Source organism: Gorilla gorilla, chromosome 12, assembly GCF_029281585.2.
Source record: "Gorilla gorilla gorilla isolate KB3781 chromosome 12, NHGRI_mGorGor1-v2.1_pri, whole genome shotgun sequence".
Taxonomy (NCBI): Eukaryota; Metazoa; Chordata; class Mammalia; order Primates; family Hominidae; genus Gorilla; species Gorilla gorilla.
Genome location: NC_073236.2, coordinates 22552860 through 22574803, shown reverse-complemented (window position 1 = coordinate 22574803; position 21944 = coordinate 22552860). Strand labels below are relative to the sequence as shown.

Below are 21944 nucleotides of genomic sequence, written 5' to 3'. Positions count from 1 at the left end.
CACTCTGGGGGACCAAGACAGGAGGGTTGCTTGAGCCCAGGAGTGGGAGAACAGCCTGGACAACATAGGGAGACCTAATTTCTACAAAAAAAATTCAAAAATTAGCTGGGCGTGGTGACACATACCTATAGTCCCAGCTACTTGGGAGGCTGAGGCAGGAGGATCGCTTTACCCAGGAGGTCGAGGCTGCAGTGAGCCATGATCATGCCACTGCACTCCAGCCTAGATGACAGAGACCCTATCCCGCCACGCAAAAAAAGGAAATGAATTAACATTAATTCCTCTCAAGATGCCCAGGCTCTATTCACCCCCTTTGTCATTGTCTCTCCAGTTGGAAATTCCTCCCTCCCCCGGCAAAATCCCGCCCACCCTTGGAGGCCTTTTCAGATCATTCTTGCCAGATGAGCTCCCCTTGTCCCTTCTCTGAGCCCAAAGGGGCCCAGCTGCCATCTGTCTCCCTCCTTCCCCTTGTTTCCCGCGCTACCTCCAGGGCACTTCCCAACTCACTGGCCAAGCCCCCAACGAGCGGTCTATGCTAACTTTGGCTCTGTGAATTTCCTAGAGTGTCATGGGTTGGGGAAAAGCGCACGAAGTCCTTCCTGCCTTGCAGCAGGCGCGAGAGCAAGCGCTTGGGACGCGGGTTGGGGCAGGGGCCCCGGGACGTAGGGGGACGTCTGCGCGGTCCTGCGTCCCCGGGACAACCTGGCCTGGGCTCACCCACGGCCAGGCGCTCCGCGGAGGGCAGAAGCGGGCTGGGCCAGGCTCCTCAGCGCCAGGCCCGGGCCGCAGTGCCAACCCCGCAACAGCACTGGACATGCAAGAGTCGGCGTCAGTGCGCGTGAAGCCGGAGCATTATCAGGCTCAGCCAAACATGGCCCGGTTCTTGGGCCTTCCGCTCTTTCTGTGGGGCAGAGAGGGAGAGAGGCCTCGAGTCGTGCGGGCTCCAGGCTCCGGGCTCTGGGTGAGGCCTGATCCCTGCTCCCGCCCGGCCACCCTCATTCTCCAGTTGTATCCCCTGCCAGAGTCTGCAGCCTCGGGCCGCGGCGTGGTTGCCTGGGAAACGCTTGCGCCTGCGCAGGGCTTCCTAGGCGCTGGAGTCCGCCGGCGGCCTCGCCGCTGCCGGCCGCTCACGGAGGAACTACAATTCCCAGGAGACCGCGCGGTGGGTGGGGGCGGGGTAGTGGGCGGGGCATCGGCAGGCTAGGTTCTCTCCGCGCAGCGCCAGTCGCAGAGGAAGATGGCGCCGCGGAGGGTCAGGTGGTTTCTGCGCGGGCTCCCGGCGCTGCTACTGCTGCTGCTCTTCCTCGGGCCCTGGCCCGCGGCGAGCCACGGCGGCAAGTACTCGCGGGAGAAGAACCAGCCCAAGCCGTCCCCGAAACGCGAGTCCGGAGAGGAGTTCCGCATGGAGAAGTTGAACCAGCTGTGGGAGAAGGCCCAGCGGGTGAGCGCGGCCCGCGGGCGGTGGAGCGGGGCCTGGGGGCGGGGGCCGTGGTTGGGGTCGTTGGAGCGGGGCCCAGGGGTCGGAGGCGGAGGGGGGCGCAGCCGGGGCACCTGTGCCCCACGCGCCCTGTGCTTGGCACAGCCTCCCCCAAGTGTCAGGTGGGGCGCCCCGACCCCTTCTGCAGCAGGAAAGGTACCCGTGCCGGCGACGACGCCGTGTGAAGCAGGTGGCGGCCGGCACCCCGAGGGTCAGTGTCGCCCTCCCCAGCCTGGGCGGCCTACTGACCCGAGCGTAGGGACAGAACCAGGCTAGATCACAGGTCTCCTGCCTCCCGAGCCTTTGCCTGTTCCCTCAGCCTTATCTCCCTATGTGGGGGAACAAGAAAAACAAAATGTTGGGTAGAAAGACGTGTCCAGGGACAGAAGGAATCCCAGTAGCAAGCCCGTGCTTGTTCATTTGAGCGAGAAATGAGGAGGTGAGGAGATGGGATCGGTTTAGAGCACATAAAACGCGACCTTGGGAATGCTGAAAGTCAGTCTTAACAGGGCGCTCACCTGACCTCTCCTTCATTTGAGAGATGAGGGTACGGAGGCCCCGAGGGGAAAGGGCACCCCCAAGGTGGCTCGGCCGGTGGGGCCCCCCGGGACAACAGCTTCCTAATTGGTGCGTGACCCTGGGCCAGCTGCTCTCTTCATTAAGATACGGTTGCTTCATTTGTTAGGTGTTCCTGAAAACACCTGAAATGGGTGTTTTCGAACTATGCCGACCATCTGGGCCTCATTATCTCATCTCAAATGCAGGAGTCAGATTAGATCTCTGTCTCAATAGTCCAGTTTTAAGCATTCCTGAGTCTTTGAGAGGGAAAGTAAATGATTTGCAGAATAAGAAGGAACTTTTGGAACGAAAAGGGAGAGGAGAAACAGGTGGGGGACAGATAGACGGTTATAAGACTGCGTGGGGATGGGGATTGACGCCTGGGCATCAGCTCCACAGGCCCTTCCTGAACTGCTCCTGGGACCAGCAGTCAAGCCCCATGCGTAATGTTCAGCCTGCGGAGGTGGGAGAACGCTCTGGGCTGGAGCGGCAGGGCGGCTTCTTGGAGGAAGGGATTCTGGAGGGGCTGGGGACACGGCTGGGTTTGGATGTGTTGATGGCCTCCCAGCAGCAGGGAACAGGTGTGACCAGGAGCAGCCGGGATGCAGTGCTGCCTCCCCGTGCCCACTGCACTGGGCATCTGTTGAGTGGGTGGAGTCCCCCCTCCCCATGAGGAATGGGGAGCCCGAAATAGACTCCCTGACCAATTGGAGGTGGCGCTGAGGAAGTGCACTCGGGCCCAGGAACCCCAGCGGCTCCCTTTACTTTTGGGTGCTGGCCCAAGTCTTCCACCTGCTCTGCAGGGCCGCCCTGGTGCGCTCCACCTTACCTCCAGCCACCTCCAGCTGGTCCTCTGTCTTTGTCAGCCCAGGCCCCCTGCAGCAATACGCCTGCCCTCAGGCTGCCCCTGCACTGGTCCGGCTACCCTCGGGCTGCCCCTGCACTGTCCCCCGGTGCTGGGTGCTCGCCTGACCAGTTTCAGTCTTGGGTCGGGTCATGTCTCCTGAACCTCCCTGAGGTTCACTGGGCACCATGGTAGGGCGAGCTGCTCACCTCCACTTTGGACTGAGCCTTGGACTAGATGATCTTTCTGGTCCCTTTAAGTCCTGAAGTTCTAGTTGTGTGGGCAAGTCTTTTTTGCTGAACAGAACGTGAAATTCTTCGAGGGTGAGTGTTTTGGGGGATTTTGTGTGTCTTCCCCCCTTCCAGAGAGCCTGGTACTATGGCAGGCAGGCCTGCAGAGCCCATTCGTCTTGATTTTCCTTCCAGATAACAGAAGCTTGGAGGGTGGCGGTGCTGTGAGGGTGTTCTATCCTGGAGCCAAGTGTGCAGGCGTCAGACCCGTCCGGGTCTTTTTGAGGTTCTCAGTGGCAGTAGCGCATCCCGGGTGGTCTTTGTGCTGTGGCTCTTGCTGCCGAGCGTGCCAGGGCCCAGGGTGGTCAGGAGGCAGGAGGAGCCACAGTCAGTTCGAACGTAGGGGCAGAGAATTGTTCGTGCAAACAGTCACTCCAGTCGGCTTCTTACCCCACCTGACTCGCCGCTCTAGGTAGGTATCAGACGGAGACGGGGTCTTGGATCGCCCCCTGGAAGATAACTGAGGTGAGGGCTGCTTTTTCAGAGAAGCACGTCCTGCCCGGCTCTGCAGCCACTGCTCTCAGCCTCCTGCGACCTGCGCTCAGCAGCCAGGATGGTCTTGTCCTTTCTTTGGTTTGCTTCATGAAAACATCGTGTCCCTGTTTTCTGCATGTAAAGCCACATCCTGGCATATAGGATTGCGTAGTGTGTCAGTAGGCATAGGGTGAAGGGAGCGTTTCAGGAAACCTTTGCCTTTGATGGGCTGTGAGACCTGCGTTGAGGTTGCCGCCAAGAAGATGCTGAGACCCGCTTTCATCAGGCAAGACCTGGCCGGGGGGTGCTGCTTCATCCTCTCCAGCAACTTGAATCTTGACTTTCTGTGACTCTCCCAGTTCCTCTTTCACAGGCGGGCTCCACTGTGTTGCAAGACTCCTGAGCAGAGGCTGTCCCTGGAGCTTTGGAGGTCGGAGGCCATGCAGAGCCCTTGTGCTCACAGACGCCTTCTGAGGACTCTGCCTCTTCAGAGCTCTGTGTGTTGTGTTGATGCTGAGGGGTAAGCTCCAGGGTCTGCATGGTCCAGCTGCGGCGCTCAGGGACACACTCGTGTACCTCTTGGCCTGGGCTGCACGGTGCCATGAGCTCGGAGTCCTTGGCCATAGGTCCTTAGTTTTTTTGTTTTTTTGTTTTTTTGTTTTTTTTGAGACAGAGTCTCACTCTGTCGCCCAGGCTGGGGTGCAGTGGCGTGATCTCGGCTCATTGCAACCTCCGCCTCCCAGGTTCGAGTGATTCTCGTGCGTCAGCCTCCTGAGTAGCTGGGATTACAGGCATGCACCACCATGCCCGGCTAATTTTTATATTTTTAGTAGAGACGGGGTTTCACCATGTTGGCCAGGCTGGTCTCGAACTCCTGGGCTCAAGTGATCCTCCCGCCTCTGCCTCCTAAAGTGTTGGGATTACAGGTGTAATCCCAGGAGGCACCACACGCAGACGGTCCTTAGTTCTGACATGAATGGTGACTGCAATGAGAGTGTGTGAAGCATCTTGTTCTCAGAGGTCTGACGAGTGGAAACTGAGATCTGCAGAGAGGAGCCCTCAGAGCCCCACCCCAGCTCTCAAGCATCCCCCCTGGCTTGAGAAGGGCCTCTGAGGATGGGCCAGCCAGTGGCCTCCATGGGCACCTAGGACTCGCCAGGCCAATGCATGACCTCACAGCAGCTCAAGGTGGGTATGGCTGTGCCCTTGTCCATGGAGCTCAGGTGGAAGGAGCTGGGGCACAGTGGCTGGGCTGGGACAGTGCATGCCACCTGCCGTGGTGAGACAGGTACAGCGTGCCAGGAAGCCTTGGTCACCACCACAGCCTGCTCCTCATGGTGGGTGCCTTGCAGTCTGGCGCGGGCACTCAGGTGAGCGCTGGGAGGATGGCACGTGCCCTCTGAAGAGGTGGTCCATTGGCGGTCCTGGTGGCATTGGAACCTGCCCAGCCTGAACTGTGCTGTGTGTGCAGGTTGACACCAGTGGTGTAGCTGTGGACCCTGGCCTGGGTTTCCTGGGGCGTTGAGAAGCAGCAGCAGGTTATTGGAAAGTTCCAGAAAGCTCTGCTGGCACGCGGGTGGTGCTGTGTGGGGAAGGGCCACTGCTGAGGTCCCGAGCAGTGCTGGGCCCTTGGGTCTGGTCAGGAGGACACGGTCGGCTCTGCTTGTGTCTGAGGACACAGGACCGGCGTCGTTTGATCAGCTGAACCGGCTTTCTTGCCTGCATGTATACCCTGGCTGTTGATGATTTGCCTCGCTGCTTCATGTTTGACAGGTTCTTTTCTGCAGTTGGTCTCCACAGGGTACTTCTAACTTGATGCGTTAACATTTAACTTGAGAGAGGTGAAAGAATCCAGACGTGGGGTCTGGGGTCTGCACGTGACCTGCTGGTCTTCCTCTGTGCAGAGCTGGGGCTGCTTTCTGTGGTGGTGCTGCCAGGCTGGCCCCTTCCGCGCTGAGCACTGGCAGCCACACATCAGGGGAAAGGGAGCTGGCTTTTGTGAGACATGCGGTGTGAAATTTAGACCCCCTGTTGCCTGAGAGTTGGGGAATCAGAGGGAGAAAATGACTTTCCCCTGTGGGTTGCAGATTTTACAGCCCACGGAGCACCTGCCCTTGATTCTCCCAGCACCCTAGGGAGGCAGACAGGAAGCCAGTGAGGACTGCAAGTTACAGGGGTTGGTGCCTGGCTGTGAGCCTGCCAAGACGGGCCCAGGACTTCAGCAGCCCTGGGTCTTCAGCTCCGCTTTCCAGCGGGCAGCCCATGGGCAGTCATGGGACACCTGCGTCCTCTCCCCTGCAGCCAAAGAGGGCAGACCTGGGGCCCCTCAAGGCCAGCACACAGTTGAGAGCATGGGCCTGGATTGCCTGCCCCAGGGTGCTGCTTCTGGCTCGGACCATCACTGTGGGCCTCCCATCTCAGACCCTCCCAGGCAGTGCAGCGCGGTAAGTAAGGCGCCTACAGGGTAGCAGCAGCCACGGGGAAGTAGAGATGGAAGCAGACCTGTTCCTCCAGGAGTTTGGGTCACAAACAAGATAGGCAGGTGTGGGCTCCCCCTCCTCCTGAGGCACAGACTGCCCCTCCTGAGAGTTCAGCGTCACTCAGGTGCCTCATTGTCCTGGGTCCTCCTGCTGGGAATGCTCAGATCAGACCTCAGGTCTCCTAGGGCCTTCCAGTGGACGCCGCAGGCGAGTGTCCAGGGCACAGAGGGGCACGGGGTGGAGCTCTGGGGAGAAGGGGCTGGGTGGATGGGGCTGGCTGGGGAAGAGGCACGCAGGTAGGGGTGTGTCGAAGGCTGCCAGGGAAAGGGTTTTCAGGTCGGGACAATCCTGGAAAGCAGCCCCTGCAGAGATGGGGGCACAGAGCATCTACCAGGAGGGCCCAGACAAAAGACTGCCCTGGGACCACCCACCAAGGGTTAGAGAACCTTCTAGAGAATTAGAAGCTTTCCTCTGCCCTAGGCCCTGCCATTCATTTTGTGCCTACCGTTTGCTATCTGTTTACCATTGGGGATCTTGGCTCAGTAATCTGAATTCGTCCCTAACTAAATTTTAAACTCCTGGAGGGTGGGGCCTGTGTGGCTAGGGCAGCCGCGGATAGTCAGGCTGGGCTTCTGAGAGGAGAGAGGGTGGAGCTGACAGCCCCAGCACCCAGCTGGAGACAGGGCCTGTGGTCAGGGGTCTCCTTCCTCCCAGGCCCAACACAGACTGAGCTGCAGGGAGCAGGATGGGCTCAGTCTAGATACAGGCAGAGTGAGGCGAGGAGGTTCCGGAGTGTGGGGTGTGCCAAACACACAGAATTGGCTTCGCGCGAGTCTTGAAAGAAATGTGTGCCCCTGCGCGGCGCGGACCTGAGGGCTGGGCCTCCTGAGGTCTCGGGCTGCAAGGCAGTGTGGGCCACAAGGCGGCGCGGGCTGCGGGACACTGGGAAGGCAGCCGGCTCTTGACGCTTCCTGGGGATGTTCACTGTTTTACATAAACTTTATTGAAATATAACACACATACTTTGGATACTAGCTTGTGTTGTATTTATGTTAGAAAATAGCTAATGAAATATAGATAAAAGATTAATATTTCAAATCTCTAAGGGGAAACAGACTCCATATTGAAACACACATGATCAGAGGCAGGCGTTAGGTGATGGGCACCTGGAGCTCAGAGGCAGGAGCTGGGGTTCCCTCCTAGAGCCATGGGCAGCTCGTGAGGACCAGCCCCGGGGGAATGTGAGAATGCAGGTGCTCAGGGAGGGGGACCCTCCTGAGAGCTGAGAGGTTTGGGGATCTGCACTGCACAGTGCCGAGCACTTCCTTTGCTGCAGGACTCCACAGAGCCTTTAATGCGCTGGCGTCACGACAGGCATGCGGTGCAGCCTCCCCAGTTAGCCAGGGACAGCACCCTGTCTCCGTGAACCCTGGTCCCACCTCATGACACGTTCTGGTTCACACAGCTGGGCCACTCTGCTCTGCACGGAAGAGCCTTCGCTTCCCTGAAGGGCTCGCCTGCCCCAGCACACGCCTCTTAGCGGCCGGGCCAGCCCCGAGGCCAGAGTTGATGAGAGCTGGCCGGTGGGTTTCCTTCTGCTGCTTGCCTCGGCCGCCTGGCATTCTGGCCCAGTCATTCTGACGTGGGGACACTCTTGGCCTAAATCCTGTCTTTGCAACCAAAAAGCAGTGTGCCCAGCGGTCACCTCACTTTCTCCCTTCTCTCACCCAGGGTCCCAGAGCTGGGAGGGCAGGGGTGGGATGAAGGAAGCGTGGCCTGCCCTGCGGAGAGGGATGAGGGTGGGGCGGGGAAGTTCCTCAGCCCCAGTGCGGCAGCTCATTCCGGGGCGCTGCCTGTGTGGTCTACGCCAGCAGGTAAGTGAGAGGGTGACAGTTTCCTGCTCCAGAAGGATCTGGGGCTGTGTAAGAACCGTCTCAGCAAGACAGTTCGGATCATGGTACACTTGAGAGGTGGTGACTGAGGGTCTTTGGGAAATGAAGATGGGGCAGATCTGAGATTACAGTGATTTTTTTTAAAAAAGAGCTTCTAGGTGTCTGTGTCCTTGCAATGTGTATCTGCAATGGTAATGCAGTGGGTATCTTCTTCCTGCTCTGTTTATCCGAGTGCCCGATGACTGTCCTCAGGTGCTAGGGTGGGGTGTCCTGTTACAGCCGGACAGGAATGAGCAGCCGCTGCTGGTGGGGAGCCCCCGATGGACTTGGGGTTTCCAGATCGTGTATACAGACAGGCCTAGAGAATGGTGTCCATGTTGAGTTCTTGTCTAAACCTGTGGGGTTTGAATCCTGCGGACAGTGACCCTGACTCCACCTCTTCCTGGTCTCCCAGAACCTCCCGGTGGCCAGCCTCTTCCGAGGTCAGTTTCCCGCTGTGTCCTGGTCCGTCCTGCTCGTGGCTCACAGGCTCCTCCCCTTCGTTCGCAGCTGCATCTTCCTCCCGTGAGGCTGGCCGAGCTCCACGCTGATCTGAAGATACAGGAGAGGGACGAACTCGCCTGGAAGAAACTAAAGCTTGATGGCTTGGACGAAGATGGGGAGAAGGAAGCGAGACTCATACGCAACCTCAATGGTACATTTGTTTCTTTCCTAATGCAGGTCGAGTATCCCTCTTCTTAAATGCTTGAGAGCGGCAGTGTTTTGGATGTCGGATTTTGTTTTTGGATTTGGGAATATTTGCATTATGCTTAATCTGGATATCCAAAATGAGCCTTTCCCCTGAGCATCCTGAGTGCCCAGAAAGCTTAGGATTTGGGTTGGGGGCTCACCCTCATGAGGGAGGTGGCCACTGGCTTCAGAGGTTGGCGAGGCTAACCCTCATGAGGGATGGTGGCTGCTCGCCTCAGTGCTGTGGGCTACGCCTCTGACTCCTTGGCTCTTGGCCAAGGGGCCCATTGGGCACAGCCTGCGGGGGGCTCTCCTCTGAGCACAGATGCGCCCTTGGCCGTGGTCTCGGTTTGCTGTCACAGGTGCCATTGGCACGCCAGAGGGAGGGCCAAGGCAGGGGCACTGGGTGCAGGAAGGGGCCGGAGGACAGCAGGAGGCTCTGTCACCCAGAGGAGGAAGCAGTCTCCCCTAGCATCTTGAAGTTTTGGGGACATACTCCAGATGTTGTCAGAATGGACACTTGGTTGTGATGCACTTAGTGAGCCCTCGTCCCTGTGGGTATTCAAGAAGAGGCAGGACAGTCGCCTGCTTGGTACCAGCATACGGAAGACAGGTGTGTCCTCAGAGCCAGGAGGGTTTTAAATGACAGAGTTGTGACTGTTCCTTTTGGACCCTTCTCCTCCACCATCCTCCCTCACCACGGGCCCGTCAGCAGGGCACTGGCGGGCAGAGGACGCACACCAGGTGGGCCCGTGGGACTGGGGTTGGGGCTGCTCCGGAGAGTCGAGTGCTCAGCTGCCTGCTGTCAGCTATGTGTAGCAGCCCTAGAAGCTGCTGCGCCTCCACCCAACTGCTGCCCCTGGGCCTGACCCCAGGCACCCCTTCCCCAATCCCCTCCCCCGCTGCTCCCTGTGTGACCTGGGCCCCCGGCATAGTCCCCTGCCCCCCACCTCCATTTCCTCCTCCTGTCTCACAGGACAGTGGTGTGAACCAAGTGGGATACTCCCCACTGGGGTGGGGGTGGGGGTGGCTGCCATCGCACTTGTTGCTGTCGTGAGGGTGGCCCCAGAGCCCTGGCCATGTCTGGAGTCTGCTGTAGCCCTGCTTTTCACATGTGCTGATGGCCTCAGGCATTGCAGCGCCTGGGTTGTCTCTGGTAAGGAGAGGAGGTGTCTACGGAGTTCCTTCGTTAGGCCTGATGCTCTAACACCTACTCCTCAAAACTCGTTGTCGTCCCATTTGACAGGCTCAGAGAGGGTGATTTGTCTGGCGTTGCAGAGCTGAGTAGTGCAGCAAAGATTTGGAGCCAGGGTTTTCTGACTCCTGAGCAGGTGGTCTGTTCCCAGCCACCCCTCTTCTCCCATTGGCAGGCATCAGCAGACATGTCATGTGGCTGCGCCCGGGTTAAAGACAGAGGGCTGGCTTCATTTTTGCTGGTTTATGCCACCATGTTCAAGAGTCTGGGTGGGGACATAAGCCAAGACATGGCGGTAGGGACTGCCTGGGGAACAGAGACATGGCTGAAACAATTCTGGATGGTTGCATCCCCACCAGCATGTCTAGTGGGCCATTCCCAAGGGCCAAGAAAGAGCCTGTCCTGGAGGTGCCCCCAGGAAGAAGGGACTGGCTATGCAGCAGGGCAGCATTTGGGGCCTGGAGGAGACAGAGCAGCTTGCAGGGGGCACAGAAGTGGGCTAAGAACCAGCTCCCTCCTGCACGCCAGGCAGTGTCCTTGCAGAGTGTCCAGGTCTGTGGCCCAAGTGGAGCTGTCTTGTTTTCTGCCATTGCCTAGTGACCTGGCAGAAAACTTAGTGGGACTCTAGGAGCTGGCGTCCCAGAAGCAGACCGTGCCCACACTCAGGAGAGAGGCTCGTCCTGGCCGGTTGCCCGCCATCTTCTGGGTGTGGCCCCTGGACCCCCAAGGTCCCCCGTGCCATTATCAAGTCTGATACCATACCTGGGGGACCAGCCATAGCCAAGTGTGCCTGCCCTTGGCACCCTCCATGCTGAGGTCCACCCTGAGACAGACGGGCCATGCTCCACTCTGCCCTGCCCTGCTCTGCTCTGGGGTTCGCTCCTGTCCTCACCCTCACTGCGCCCCCAGGGCCACTTCACTCCCCAGGCAGGGAGTGTGGGGCGGCGTCCATCCTCCCCAGGCAGGGAGTGTGGGGCGGCGTCCGTCCTCCCCAGGCAGGGGGTGTGGGGTGGCATCCGTCCTCCCCAGGCAGGGGGTGTGGGGCCACCTCCGTCCTCCCCAGGCTGGGGGTGTGGGGTGGCATCTGTCCTCCCCAGGCAGGGGGTGTGGGGCGGCGTCTGTCCTCCCCAGGCAGGGGGTGTGGGGCCACCTCCGTCCTCCCCAGGCAGGGGGTGTGGGATGGCGTCCGTCCTCCCCAGGCAGGGAGTGTGGGGCCGTGTTCATCCTCCCCAGGAGCTCTAAGGGCTCGGTGCTCCTGAGGCCGCCTCCAGCTTCAGTGCTCTGTGACTCCATTCCATGCAGAACCCAGCACCTCCAGAATCCAGAACCTTCCATAGTCCCTGCTGCTGATCGCAGCCTTGGGCACTCTGCCTTTTGATGGGGTCTGACCAGCCACTTTGGGCTCTGGCTCAGAGCTTTTGGCTCCAACTAGGAAGGCTCGAGCCAGGCTAGCCTCAGAGCCCCAGGACATGGCCCAGCCTCCCTGTCTCCCCCTCTCCTCCTCTCGGGCTCAGGGGTGCACAGCCTGGGGTTGTGACCTCAGTGCTGCTGAGCAGTGGCTGGACTTGGGGGTCTGGGCAGGACGGCCTTCACAGGCAGGCCTGGCACTGGCTTTCTAAGGCCAGGAGGCATCCAGGCCACTTTTTTAAAAAGTTTGTGTATTTTTGTATGTATTTATTTCATTTATTTTCTCATCCCCCACAGCCGGTATTATTTATTTAATTATTTATTTATTTTAAAAGATGGGGTCTCACTTTGCTGCCCTGGCTGGTCTTGAACACCTGGGTTCAGACGGCCCTCCTGCCTTGGCCTCCCAAAGTGCTGGGATCACAGGCATGAGCCACCGCGCCCGGCCTAAAATAGTTATTTCAGGTATAAATTCCCTGCCATGGAAGACAGGCCCAGCATGTGGTTGAGCTTTGAAGCGTGCATCTACGGGACCCGTGCCCAGCGCCAGCAGCTCTTGACTGCTGTCAGGAGAGACGGCTTTCCTCAGGGACAAGACCACAGGCTGTTTTCTCACGCTTAGGAAGATCACAAGCGCTTCCAGGCTGGAACACGAGAAGCACATGCTGCGTGTGGCCTTGAAACCTCCATGGCCCAGGCTTCCAGACAGAATAAGACAGGAGGGATCAGAGGCCAGGGTGGTGTCGATGAGAAAGGAGGCCTGAGGCTTTCGGGGTGTCCCTGGAGCAGGGACAGTCCCCAGGGCTGGCAGTGACAGAGGATGGACCTTTGGGAGAGGTGTGGGGGGGGGGCCTGCTGAGCCCAGAGCATGTGGAGGCCCCGCTGGGAGTAGTTCTGTCCAGTAGGGTCACGGGTGAAGGTGAAGGCCCAGAGGAGGCGCTGGGGTCCAGGAGTCACCATCTGGGTGAAGAGGTCCCGGGGTGAGGGGAAGTGTGAGGCGAAGGGAGGCTCCGAGCCCAGCATCTTGGGAGAGGCCTACTCGGGGCCCTCTCGGCCCGGAGGGGAAGGCAGGACCCCATTCTGTGGGAGGCGGGGCCCTGGGAGAATTCCCCCAGCCCCCAGGAAAGGGCCGGCAGGCAAGCCCACCGCCAGCTAAGGAGGCGGGTGGGGTTGCATGGGCCCCGGATTCCAGGGGACTTAGTAGAGGGCCTGTCACACAGAGCCACAGCACAGGACTTGGAAGTGGGAACTGGGGCCTGGGGAGAGCTACTGCCGGAGGGCGAGGCCAGCCCCCAGGCTCTGCTCTCACATCCCAAGTGCAGGACTTGTCTGCAGCTGAGTCCTGTCGGCACCAGGGCCCGCGTCGAGCGCCTGCTTTCATATCATGTTGGTGGAAGCGTGTGGTGACAGACACAGCCCACAGATGCCAAGTCCCCCCTAGGGAAGCGGGGCTAGGGGAGCACCACGTGGGCAGATTCTAGAGGGCTCCCCGAGTGGCTGGGCCACAGCACACTGCAGACTAATTATTCCTCCTGGCTGCTACCAGTAACTTTTTGTTAGAAGCTGCTGACACTGACGTTTTTCCTTTAGAAACTGTTTTTCCTCCCAATAAATATAAGATGTGTGCTGTCAGAAAGCCCTGCCACCCTGCACAGTCTGCAGGTGGCCTCTGTCCTGTGGTCCTTAAGAGTTTTTGCCCTATGGTAGCAGGTGAGGCTGCAAATTTTGTTCTTGAAAATCTGTGCAGCTGGTCGCTAAAGACGGGCCAATCGGTAACCACTCTTACAGCCCAGCCCACCAGCTGCTTCCGACAGCTGCCTCTCATGGGGACACAGCTTGATGGAGGACTCCAGCCGGTGTGTCCCTGGTAGGAAAGAGGGAGGTCCTGGGGGTGTCCCGTGAGTTGCCAGACCCTTTCCTAAGCGCTGGGAGACCACAGACCCCACACTTGTTTATATTCTTGTTCTCCCCAGATCTCCAGTGGTCATCCAGGAAACGGGTGAAAGGAAACTACTGGAAAATGAGAGGCAAACCTGTCTCACCCACCGTGGCAACCCAGATGTGTTGGCTGTTGACTGTTTTTCACAGGAAACCATATCAAATAGAACCTCCCCTCTCTCCTAGTCATCTTGGCCAAGTATGGTCTGGACGGGAAGAAGGACGCTCGGCAGGTGACCAGCAACTCCCTCAGTGGCACCCAGGAAGATGGGCTGGATGACCCCAGGCTGGAAAAGCTGTGGCACAAGGTACTCTTCGATTGTTTGCATACCTTGCAGAATTGGTGCCGTTACGCTGAGTGTTGAGGCGGGGGCTGTGAGGGGCAGTCTCTGCTCTGCATGGGAGCCGGGGTTTGGGAAAGTCTCAGGAAGACGGTGGCTTCCTAAGGAAGCCATTCCACTGTCGTTCTGTGAATCTTTTCAGCTTTCCTGTTTAGAAGATTCCTTGCTCTTTGAGTAAAGGAGCTCTGTTTGGCCTGCAGCTGTCAGACCTTCAGCTCAGGTCACGTGTGGTTAGGGACGGTGACGTAGCATGGGCTGCGTTCTTTGCTCCGTGTCGGATTTTTAGTGTAGTGAGTGGTGCCGTGGACGTGCCTCTGTGATTAGAAGGGTGCCCTCGTGTGTGGGGCTGGCCTTTCACCCTGTGCCTGGGAAGGGTGCGGGGGCCTGGTGCGGGGCCAGGCGCTGGGACCCAGCAGGGCCTGGTGGGCCGTGGCAGGGTGTTTACCTGCCGCAGCTCCCCCATTTCCAGCGGCTCCTGCTCCAGAACAGTTTCTCTGGATCACATTGATTTGGGGTCAACAGTTAGACTTCTTGTACTAGCCCAGTCACAGCTCATTGTCCTTGGCCAGGAGAGATGGAGTTGGTAGAAGGGGGCTGAGAGGGAGAGAGGGCCCTGTGTGGCCTCCCTGGATGTGTGTGAGCCACGTCACCCCACAACCGGGAGGCAGGTGGGATGACAATGAGGGGCTGGCAGAGGTCCCCCTAGGAAGGTGGCCTTGCTGTCCTCACCACCTGCAGCTGGGAGAGCCAGGCAAGCCCAGGGTCACTGGGCTGCTGCCCTGTCCCCCTCCTTGGGATCTTCTGCTCCCCACCCCAGCCAGCTCGGTAGCCGTCCCCCGTTGAGCCTGGACACGTCCAGGAGAAGGGTGGTTGCCTGCCGGCAGCTCTTCTCCGGTTTGTTTTTTGTTTTCCTGCCCTTCGTGAGGCCAAGAACCTGGCCCGGCACTCACGTAGGCAAGGGCCTGCCTGGCCATGAGGAGTGGTCGGCTGAAGAGCGGCCCTGGCCACACGAGCCCGCGGCGGGTTCACTCCAGGCCTTGTTTCCCTCTTAGGCGAAGACCTCTGGGAAATTCTCCAGCGAAGAACTGGACAAGCTCTGGCGGGAGTTCCTGCATCACAAAGAGAAAGTTCACGAGTACAACGTCCTGCTGGAGACCCTGAGCAGGACCGAAGGTGCCCCCCGCCCCCACCCCCTCCTGCCCCCCACCCCTCCTGCACCTGAGGCTCGTTGTGCTCAGTGGGCAGCCTCGGCTCCCCTCGGGAACACGGCAGGGGCAGGGGGGCGGCACCAGACGCCCTCTCCCAGGGTTCCACCGGACTTGTGAGTGGGGAGGTTGCTGTGCAGGCAGGGCTGGCTCTGGGAGTCGCCCGCCTGCATTGGATGAACCAAGTCCCACTGGCGCCTGCCCCCACCATGGGCACAGCTGCTGCCTTTGTCAGACCTGAACTTCACTGATGGGTCCTTCATTCTGCACTCGTGACCCTCCCCAAATGTGTGACTTTCCCACCCCACAAAGCTGGAGTAAAATGGAGGGTGACCCAGCAGAGAGGGGGCAGGGCAGGGGTCCAGAGTCAGCCCCCAGGGGACCTGGTGCCCCAGCTGTCACCTCCAGGCACCACTTGGTGCGCGTGTCCCGGCGTCTCGCCTGTCTCGCCTGGAAAGGAAGCTGTGCCAACGGTCGTTTCTGCGGCACTGCAGGACCACGGAAGGGGGACATTTTCAGCCCAGAAATGAGAGCGAGTTTGAGCTCCCCAGCAGTGGGCGTTATAGACAGTGGTCTGGGCAGGCAGGGCGAGGACTCCCAGCCTCATGGCGTCCTGCCTTCGGTTTTACAGAAATCCACGAGAACGTCATTAGCCCCTCGGACCTGAGCGACATCAAGGGCAACGTCCTGCACAGCAGGCACACGGAGCTGAAGGAGAAGCTGCGCAGCATCAACCAGGGCCTGGACCGCCTGCGCAGGGTCAGCCACCAGGGCTACAGCACTGAGGCCGGTGAGTGCCCGCCGGGGACTGTTGGTTCCCGAGGGTGGGGCCGTCTCTGGTTGTGTTTTGGGGACAAGCAGGCAGGTGCTTGTAGCGACGGGAACCTGGGCCTGTGGACGCAGCGGAGACCCTCGGCGCGCTCAGTCTACCCAGGGGTGGTCACAGGCCTCGCTCCCAGGAGCTGTTCCATGAAGGTCACTCGCCGTCCCCAGCCTTGTACCTGGAGACTAGCAGAGGGCAGTGGCGGTAGCGGGCCTGGGAGCAGCCCTTCCCAGCGTCTCCCCAGCCTCAGCAGCACGGCCCCTCCCATGCTGCTGTTGGCCAAGAACAGAGACCACTTGTCAAACACAGCTCTGTCTCCATCTCATGCCACCCACACCGTCCATCAGTCCCCCTCAGCCCAGCAGGGGCAGGACGCCCGCTGAGGCCACAGAGCTTGTGGCTCCATCTCAGCAGCTCATCTCCCTCCACTGCAGGCCCTCAGTGGCCAGGCTCTGCACCACTGCTTCTTGCCCCGGACCCGGGCCAGAGCCTTGTGCAGGGTTTACCAGAAGCCTGCTGGCCTCACTCACACAGCTTCCGATTCTGTACCTCATCCTCCACGTGCACACTGAGCGCCAGCTGCACACCAGGCACTGCTCTAGGCTCAAGGAGGCAGCAGCCGCCAGGAGATGGCATCTGTGCCCTCATGGTGATAAGACAGCAGGGCTGGTCTCTGTCCCCGGTGCCAGGCAGAGCCACCGCCTCGTCTCCAGGATGGTCTGGCCAGAGGCAGCCTCCAGCACAGCAGTCAAATGTGTCCACGCGGGTCCAGGTCCCCTTGGTTGGCTGTGCTGCTGTCACCTGAGTGCCCTTGGGCAAGACCCCTCACCACCCACCCCCAAACCCAGGCTCCCTTAGCCTGACCTGGTGCTGGTGACTGTGTCAGCTGTAGGCTTTTGGCCGTAGTGTTGGGGGCTGGACCACCTTGTAGGCCTGCGATGCAGTTTGCTGAGTGCCTGTGCTGGAGAGACCCGGATGAGCCTGGCTATAGTCCATGCAGGAAAGGGCGACTCAGCCCCACACACTCCTCTTCCCACCTCGGGCTGTCCCCAAGGCAGTTGTGTCCAGCGGCTCCTGCAGTTCTCTTGCGGGTCTGCCTGGGCCTTCCAGCAAACCCCTCCAGCCCAGGGTCCTCAGGGTCCTGAGCAGGAAGTGGTCAGCAGAGGCCACTGTTGCGGGGCTCCATGGGCAGGCGGCTCTGGACTACTCGCTCCTGGATGGAGAGTGGTGATGGCCCTGGAGTCTCTCACTGCGTCCCTTCGTGAGCACCAGGGTCCAGGAGCCGTCTTGGTTTGTTTGGCTCCTCCCAGGAGCCCGAATGTTTGACTTTCACGAGCACCACATCCTGCTGGAGACCCTGAGCAGGACCGAAGGGAAACAGCCTGTGCCTGCGTCTGGACCTGGCTGAACTTGCAGGCGCCCCCACCCGAGGTCCTGAGCAGCCTCTGCACACAGGCCACGTCCATCCTCTGCCTCCTGCTTCAGAGGCAGCCAGGGCGGGCTGTGGCGCTTCCCAGGCTCTGATGGAGGCAGGTGTTTCTGGACACAAAGGAGAAGCAGTTGTTTGGCCAAGGGGACAGAGAAGCCACATTTCAGCGAGGTCATGTGAGCCACTGAGCAGATGCCCTCTGTGCCCCACGAGACTTTGAGTGCACGCACCCGTGTTTCACACACATGCAGGTCGAGCCTGCAAACCCTCATAGGCTCCACGCACACTCAGCGTGGTTGCCGCGGGGCTGGCTGTGGTGTGCACCCCGGGTGCTGCTGAGGCCACTCTTGCTCCTCCCCTGCAGAGTTCGAGGAGCCCAGGGTGATTGACCTGTGGGACCTGGCGCAGTCCGCCAACCTCACGGACAAGGAGCTGGAGGCATTCCGGGTAAGGCAACACGGCCCTCTCCTTCTAGCTCTCTCCTGTGGTGAAGATTCTCTTGCAGTTTCCGGGTAAGGAAATGCAGCCCTCTCCTCCGAGCTCTCTCTCTCAAGATTCTCGCAGTTTCTTCCTTAACCACTCGGTGAACCTGCTTGCGTTTTCCTTCTCATCTGCGTGGGAACTCGTGTTTCAGGGGCGGGGCCAGGCTCTGGAGGGAGGGGCTTTGGTTCTTTTGTCCGTGTCCACGTCTGAGCGTGGCCTTGGTGCGGGTACTGTGGATGGTCAACAGTTGGTCGGGACCCAGCCACAGCCTGGGGGGAGGGGACCAAGGACACTACCGGGATCGTTTAGGGGTGTCACCGCTTCCTGAGATGGAGGCCCAGGGAGGGAAGGAGACCACCTCAGGTGGCAGGGGCTCCTGGGGCGTGTGGAGTGCCAGATCATTCTGAGGGTGGAGAATTCATCAGCTCGGTGAGCACCCAGCAGGGCTGTGAGGAGTGGGGAGTCCAGCGGGGGTCCTGGGTGGGCAGCCTTGGGTATGGTATCTGGCCGTGAGTTCACCCAGGGTCCCTATAGCTGGTGTCTGTTGGGAGGGAGGTGGGTGTGGTCCTGCCCTCATAGGACTTGGGACTTTCCTGGCCCCAGGAAGGGCCCTTAGCACCTCCCCCAGAAAGGGGTCAGGAGCTTCCCTCTGGGGCTGGGGCACCTTAGCTGGCCGCAGGCATGTGCATCGGGCTTGGCAGGTGGGGCCACGTGGAGGGCCCTGGGTCTGGAGCGTGGGGTCAAGGCAGGGCAGGGCGCCTACAGGAGCAGGGACAGAGCTGCAGTCCAGCAGCAGTGGAACCCAGGCAGGCTGGGGGCAGGGTGCAGAGGCAGCCACCACAGAAGCACAGCCCCTGGACATGGGGTCTGGCTGGGAACGAGCTGGAGGCCCCCCAGATTCGGGGGGCGGGGGTGCCATTTGCAGAGACAGGGAAGGGGTCGGCTTAGGGCTGCCGAGGAGGCGCGGGCTGGGACCCGTTGCTAGTGTGATGGCCTCCCAGCTGCCGCCCCCTCATTGCCCATGTCACCGCAAGGCCTGTCCTGCCCCGGGTATGGCGCCGTCCCTTGGCGTCCTTGCAGTTCACCCGGGACCACAAGATGGCGTGGCGAGCACGGGGAGGGAACACTCACCTATGGAAACCCTGTTCCAGGAGGAGCTCAAGCACTTCGAAGCCAAAATCGAGAAGCATAACCACTACCAGAAGCAGCTGGAGATTGCGCACGAGAAGCTGAGGCACGCAGAGAGCGTGGGCGACGGCGAGCGTGTGAGCCGCAGCCGCGAGAAGCACGCCCTGCTGGAGGGGCGGACCAAGGAGCTGGGCTACACGGTGCGCACGGGTTCCAGGACCGGGGAGGCCACAGTTCCCCTGCAGGAAAGATGAGGCCGCCCACATGCAGCTCAGGGCTTCCTGTAGATGGGGTGTGGGCCCCACGCTGTTGTCTTCCCTGTCCGAATTGAACCCCAGGGCCACAAGTGTGTGGGGCACTGAAGGCCACAGCAGCCATGCTAGGGGAGCCCCCCGGGCTTGTAGTGCAGTCCCCCGACCCTCAGGTGTGAGCACAGGCCCCGGCAGGCCACTGCCTCGTCCTCCTGTGACCAGGATGGGGCGTGACCTGGATACCCACAGCCAGCCCATGAGTCAGGGCACTCTCCAGCCCTTGAGACAGGCGAGCCCCCTTCCCCACAGCCCCTGGGATGTGAGGGGAGGAGGGGCAGAGCCCAGGAGAAGCCGAAGCCAGCACACGGCCTTGCCACAGAGGCACAGAAAACCTTGGAAGCTCATGCCAAGTTCTTTCTGGAGGGAGCTGGGGCTCAGGAGCCCCATCTGTGCCCTTTAAACTTTGAACTGCAGGCATGTGTTACCGATTCAAAAATAGGAAAGGCCTAAAAAATAAATGAAGGTAGAAGTTCTGATAGGAGAGGGTGGTGCGGGTCTGCCTGGCAGAATGTGCAGGAGAGCAGCCTGCGGCCCTTGCCCGTGGGCAGGAGCTCAGGTCCAGGGTGAGCACCACCATGTGGGGTTTGCAGGGCGCTCCCGCGAGACGCGGGGATGGAATGCTAGCGTGCACCTAGCTTCACCTGACCACGGCAAAGCTCGGTGTTGGTTAAGAAAGCCGTGTGGCACTACCTGAGGCACCCGCACCGTTGGGGCAGAGGTCAGGGCCGCTGAGAGAAGGGACCTTCGGTGAGTTATTCACCCTGAGCCACGGGCTCCTATGTGGAGAGGGAGGTGGTGCCCACGAGCAGGGTTTTGTGAGAATCCGGGGAGAGCTACAGTGACCCTGGCCCAGGCTGGGCTGACGCAGCACCTGCTGCCACTGGGGTGGTATCTGTGGGGATGCTCTGGGCTGTTGTGATGTGGGGAGCTGGAGGTCCCTCTCCTTCCCTCCCAGGCCCTGAGGAGGAAGGCGCCTTTCCCAGAGCTCTGTCCCAGTCTCTCTGGTCACTACTTTTAAAAATAACACTGTGGGGCTGGGCACAGTGGCTCACACCTGTAATCCCAGCACTTTGGGAGGCTGAGGTGGGTGGATCATCTGAGCTCAGGAGTTCGAGACCAGCCTGGGCAACGTGGTAGAACCCCATCTCTACCAAAAATAGAAAAAATTAGCCGGGCGTGGCGGTGGGCACCTGTAGTCCTAAGTACATGGGAGGCTGAGGTGGGAGGATCACTTGAGCCTGGGAGGCAGAGGTTGCAGTGAGCTGAGATCATGCCACTGCACTCCAGCCTGGGTGACAGAGCGAGACCCTTTCAGTAAGTAAATAAATAACACCATGGGCCTATCACAGAGACCCTGAGCTTTCCACTTCAGCATGAACTGCTCCTGGCTGGTGGCTCTTAGCGTTCTTTGGTGGGATTTTCTAGTTAGCACTGAGCTGCTTTTGTGATTTGAGCATTTCTGGATGGGTGTGGAATTGGAAAGTCAGATGTGCAGGGCTTGCGCCTTTTCCTTTTGGATCGCGCGTCTCCTGACGTGAGGCTGAGCTCACAGAGCTGGCCTCGAGGCGCGCTGTCCCCAGCTGATGAGACGTTTCTGTCCACAGGTGAAGAAGCATCTGCAGGACCTGTCCAGCAGGATCTCCAGAGCTCCGCACAATGAACTCTGAAGGCATTGGGGAGCCCAGCCCGGCAGGGAAGAGGCCAGCGTGAAGGACCTGGGCTCTTGGCCGTGGCATTTCCGTGGACAGCCCGCCGTCAGGGTGCCTGGGGCTGGCACGGGTGTCGAGGCAGGAAGGATTGTTTCTGGTGACTGCAGCCGCTGCTGTCGTGACACAGGGCTTGGTGGTGGTAGCATTTGGGTCTGAGATCGGCCCAGCTCTGACTGAAGGGGCTTGGCTTCCACTCAGCATCAGCGTGGCAGTCACCACGCCAGTGAGGACCTCGATGTCCAGCGGCTGTCAGGTCTGATAGTCCTCTGCTAAAACAACACGATTTACATAAAAAATCTTACACATCTGCCACCGGAAATACTATGCACAGAGTCCTTAAAAAATAGAGTGCAGTATTTAAACCACCCGCTTGTTGGCTGGTCACTAAGTGTCCTGGTGGCTGGGGCCGGAGCCAGTGCTCGTGAAGGGATCGCGTCATAGCCAGCTTCCCCTCTGGGCCCCGTGGGTCTTTGCAGCCAACCTCCTTTTCCCGTGAGACGGCCCAGCCTGATTTAAAGCCAAGAGCGCTTGAGTTGAGTTTGAGGGGAAGATGTGGAGCGTGTGGTTCTGTGGACAGTCAGAGACTGTGGCCTGGGGGCAGCGTCTTTCAACTCTCACCTCTGCAGCTCAGGGACCTCGGGAGACCTCACCAAACCTGCAGGGCCTCCGTGTCCCTAAGTGTGCTGTGTAAATGCCCCATCTCACGGGGGAGAGACAGCCATGGAGGCCTTCCTCTGACCATAGCTGATGGACTGGCGGTTGCTCAGGTCCGGCTCCGAGCATGTTCCCGTGTCTGAGCCTGGAAGAGGCTCGGGTCCGGCTCCGAGCGTGGTTCCCTTCCCGTGTCTGAGCCTGGAAGAGGCTCGGGTCCGGCTCCAGGCATGGTTCCCTTCCCGTGTCTGAGCCTGGAAGAGGCTTGGATCCGGGTCCGGTTCCGAGCGTGGTTCCCGTGTTTGAACCTGGAAGAGGCTCCACCAGGCGTATTGTGTTTTGACTGCAGCTGGATCTTGGCTTGACTGTTGAGATCTGCCAAACATCTGCTAAGCTATCATTTCTGAGAAAGGTCAAGGCTAGAGGCAGCATGTCGGGAGTTGGTGCATCAGGGTTGGAAGGGCCCCAGGGTACAGCATGTGGCTGCCTGTTCCTATGTGGACTTGTGTGTGTGTGGCTGGTGGGGCGGGGGGTGGATTCTGGTTCTTTTTTTTCCCATTATCCTGAGAGCCTTAAGGTA

General features: G+C 59.8%; 1 protein-coding gene across 1 annotated transcript; it reads left to right on the top strand.

Annotated features, from left to right (window-relative positions):
* The first annotated feature begins 910 nt into the window (after positions 1–910).
* Positions 911–21078, top strand: LOC134756753 (alpha-2-macroglobulin receptor-associated protein-like). Its single transcript, XM_063695489.1, has 8 exons — positions 911–1441; positions 8565–8709; positions 13471–13592; positions 14678–14798; positions 15462–15620; positions 17447–17529; positions 18717–18893; positions 20609–21078. The coding sequence occupies exons 1-8, from the start codon at positions 1238–1240 to the stop codon at positions 20669–20671; spliced, it is 1074 nt and encodes a 357-aa protein (XP_063551559.1). The 5' UTR covers positions 911–1237; the 3' UTR covers positions 20672–21078.
* Positions 21079–21944: the final 866 nt, after the last annotated feature.